This window comes from Sinocyclocheilus anshuiensis, unplaced genomic scaffold (genome assembly GCF_001515605.1).
Source record: "Sinocyclocheilus anshuiensis isolate Anshui unplaced genomic scaffold, SAMN03320099.WGS_v1.1 scaffold2216, whole genome shotgun sequence".
Classification (NCBI taxonomy): Eukaryota; Metazoa; Chordata; class Actinopteri; order Cypriniformes; family Cyprinidae; genus Sinocyclocheilus; species Sinocyclocheilus anshuiensis.
In genome coordinates this window covers 35,794-40,070 of record NW_015545525.1, presented here as the reverse complement: position 1 = coordinate 40,070, position 4,277 = coordinate 35,794, and the positions used below count along the sequence as shown (strand labels likewise).

General features: G+C 36.2%; 1 protein-coding gene across 1 annotated transcript in view; it reads left to right on the top strand.

Annotated features, from left to right (window-relative positions):
* LOC107698293 (uncharacterized) overlaps positions 1 to 4,277 on the top strand; it is a 32,717-nt gene that overhangs the window by 4,310 nt on the left and 24,130 nt on the right. Inside the window, exons 3-4 of the mRNA XM_016499247.1 lie at positions 1,833 to 2,141; positions 2,693 to 2,980. Of these exons, the coding sequence (XP_016354733.1) occupies positions 1,833 to 2,141; positions 2,693 to 2,980 (597 nt within the window). The remainder of the gene's footprint in view (positions 1 to 1,832; positions 2,142 to 2,692; positions 2,981 to 4,277) is intronic.

Below are 4,277 nucleotides of genomic sequence, written 5' to 3'. Positions count from 1 at the left end.
GCCGGTGTCCTGCAGAGTTTAGCTCCAACCCTAATCAAACACACCTGAGCATGCTAATCAATGTCTTCAGTATCATTAGAAAATCACAGGTAGGTGAGTTTAATCAGGGTTGGAGCAAAATTCTGTAGCGCATTGGCCCTCCAGGGCAAGATTTGAGGAACCCTGATATAAAACACCGCATTCGGGTTCCGATCGGCTGAAGGGCTTTATAAAATCCTCTTTTTCAAAACTATTGAAATTTAAAGAAATCTCAACTGGAAACAAGACTGGTCAAATTTACAGCATTTTACAAACAATCTGATATAGAAAGTTAAAAAATAAATCTGGAATGTAATAATGATTTAATCGTTTAAAAAAAAATTGACATGATTGGAATTAAAATGATAAATTGAAATTGAAATGATACTATAGCCTACTTAATTCAGCTACTTTAATCCTATGACAAATAAAACAGCTGTAACTGATATTTAGCGTTACTGACTGATCTGAACTAAACTCATGTTTGATGTTTTTATTCCTCAGACTCTCTCCGAAGTTGGGACTCTATTGAAGCTGTGATCCGATTGGTCGTCACTGCTCTGGTGGGCGTGGCTGCCGCCGCTGCTGTTGTTGTTCTGGTTTATGACTTCAGATCCAGGAGAGCTGAACAGAATGTTTGATTACTGGTTTTTAAAGTCTTTCTATATTCCTCTTCCTCAAATACTGAACTCTGAACTTTGTTAGTTTGAATCTTAATTTGAATCTTAGTTTGAATTTCAACATTAAGATGTTTGATGTTCATATCCACTTTAGAAGATGTTCTATTCTATTTTATTGTATTCTATTCTATAATAAACATGATTACAGCAGTGTTTGTTTCCTGTTCCTGGCACAGATATTCAATATCCTGGCATGTTTGTATTCATTGATTGTGTTTATATGAAAATTAATCAAATTAAAATATAAAAGAACTTTTCTACACACAGTTATAGTGGATGATCTGTTCCTGCAAAGCCATTAGAGAAACTCTGAAATTATTCTGAGGAGAAACAATTGAGACATTTGATAAGAAATGAAGAACAAGCCAAACACTCCCTTACGAAAAAGCAGTTTATTCAAGTGTGCTATTAGTATACTTCTTTTAAATTAAAAAATAGGAAAGTATACTTTTAGTCTACTTTTTATGTACTTCTCAGAAATATACTTAAAATGACGTTTAAGCATACTTGACTTGTGCTCCTAGAATCTGTGTTTTCATTGTTATACTAGTACACATCTTCTGCACAGAATTTCCAAAAAACACAAGCGAAGAAGTAATCGAAACAATAGATGCTTCCACATGTAATCTAACACGATCATCAGACATAAAACAGCATCAAAACTGTGTAACCTTATGGAATAAAATGTCGACCAATGAAGAGGTAATAATAACTGTCAAGCTTTGGGGTGTTGATCGACTTTATCTACATTTTGATTATCATTCTGAATCCAATTCATAGTCTTTTTTCAGCTTTTTGTTCAAAATGTTGTTTATTTCTTTCAATCCAATTCATAGTCTTTTTTTTCAGCTTTTTGTTCAAAATGTTTATTTCTTTATTTTTTATTTATGAAACTTACCCACATCCAAGTGTTTAAAAAGAATGCATGAGTCCCTGCATCAGAAAAAAAAGTTTTATTCAGAATCACCACAAAGATTCTGTTAATAATCAGTTTTGTTTGGATATTAGTAATTTCAAAATGTAATTTTCGAACCGTTTACTTTAGAAAACCATCATAAAGTTATTTAAAGTCTTAATCTGAGACAAACCCTGTTTCTGTTTGTTCTTCAGGTGTGTTTGCTGGTCCAGACGCAGTGAAGTCAGTGTCAGTGATGGAGGGAGATTCAGTCTCTCTACAGACTAACACTAAACTACAGACAGAGAATCTCATTACGTGGACATTTGGACTTTCAGAGACTCGTATCGCTGAAATCAATAAAAAGGCTGGAATCTTCGACACATTTGATGGTCCTGATGGGAGATTCAGAGACAGACTGAAGCTGGATCATCAGACTGGATCTCTGACCATCACAAACACCAGAAACACACACTCTGGACTTTATCGGATAACCATCATCAGGAGTGGGACAGAGAAAACATACAGATTCAATGTTACTGTTTCTGGTGAGTCACAATTACACTGCAGTTTGTGCTGCTAGTCTTAATAATTATACACAAATAATTAAACAACCTAGTCATTTAATATCACGTACACTTTTATTGATGCATGTTATTTTTTGCCTTTTTTTTGCATCAGCTGTATTTATTTATACTGAACATTTTATAGCACACCTCTGCATGACGATAGGTCTTCAGCCGACCCTTTTCGTCTCATGTGCATCTGATTGACAGATAAACTGTGTGCTCTTATTTCAGAGTTTCTGTCCTTTTGCAAAGATTTGGCTTTGTACATTCAGTTAAAAAGGACAAACTTTATAATTCAACTGAGCTGTGCACATGTACTTTATCAGATACATTAGGCCTATGTTCTTTCTTGCTCCATCCATGCAATAAATGCATGTCCTCAATGAATGAGCGTATTTGCTCAGGTAATGTCAATGGTGTGGCCCATTTCAGACGCAAAATTACAATTTTGGGGGTTTGAGAAAGTAATTAAGATGAAGACTAACAAAATCTACATTAAACACTCATTGATTATTCTCTCATGTTTCCAGCTCGTCTGCCTGTTCCTGTCTTCAGCAGAATATTTTCTTCATCATCATCATCATCATCATCATGTTCACTGCTGTGTTCAGTGGTGAATGTGAGTCACGTGACTCTCTCCTGGTACAAAGGAAACAGTTTATTGTCCAGCATCAGTGTGTCTGATCTCAGCATCAGTCTCTCTCTACCTCTGGAGGTGGAATATCAGGATAAAAACAGCTACAGCTGTGTGCTCAACAATCCCATCAGCAACCAGACTCAACATCTGGACATCAGTCAACTCTGTCACACATGTTCAGGTACAGCAGCACTGATATTAGTGTTTACTACGCAGCTTTGTGGAATACTCAATTCTGATTGGTCAATCACTTTATTAAAGTATTTCCTAATATTCGATGTCATCCACAGCAACGCTGTCCCTGATAGCACACGTACATCACGGAGACGTCTATTTGACGTCTGCATTTACATCTGCAAGACGTATTTTTTAGACTCAGATAGCACACATATGTCTGCAAGATGGCTGTTAAAGATCGCTTCATCTGGAAAGCATCTACTGTGTACAAACATCTGATAGACGTCTGTAAGATGTCAGTTTTACATACATTCTAAATCATAAACATCTTCAATTAAATTCAATTCAAGTTTATTTGTATAGCGCTTTTCACAATACAGATCATTGCAAAGCAGCTTTACAGAAAATTACGTTTCTACGATATATTCAGTAGTAGCTTGTCAGTAGTGACTATGTCAAATTGATGTACATATGGCAGAAATGTACTGTAAAATTCAGTTTTCTCAGGTGTTCGGTCATCTCAGGTCTTTGTAAGGGCTGGATCCAGACTGAAGCTTGTGTAATTCCTAGTTGTGTCAATTCTGATGTCAATCCCGTGGCAGAAACAGAGGAACAAATAGAGACATAATTAGCGTAGCTGCTGTTCCAACCAAGCAAAATTGATTTGTTCATCCCATGCTAAAGAATAATAATGTGCATTTGATCAGATATAACTGCAGTACAAGATTATGAGATACATTATTTGAATGCTTGGCCAAAGAGATGTGTCTTTAATCTAGATTTAAACAGAGAGAGTGTGTCTGAACCCCGAACGTTATCAAGAAGGCTATTCCAGAGTTTGGGAGCCAAATGCGAAAAAGCTCTACCTCCTTTAGTGGACTTTGCTATCTTAGATACTACCAAAAGTCCAGAATTTTGCAACCTTAGGGAGCCTGATGGATTGTAGTGTGGTAGAAGGCTAGTTAGGTATGCAGGAGCTAACCCATTAAGGGCCTTGTAGATAAGTAATAATATTTTGTAACTGATAAAGAACTTGATAGGTAGCCAGTGCAGAGACTGTAAAATTTGGGTAATATGATCATATTTTCTTGACCTGGTTAGGACTCTAACCACTGTATTTTGGACTACCTGTAGCTTTTTTATTGAAGATGCTGGGCAACCATCTAGCAGTGCATTACAATAGTCCAGTCTAGAGGTCATGAATGCATGAACTAGCTTTTCTGCATCAGAAACAGGTAACATGTTTCGTAACTTGGCAATGTTTCTAAGATGGAAGAATGCTGTTTTTGTAACATGGGAAA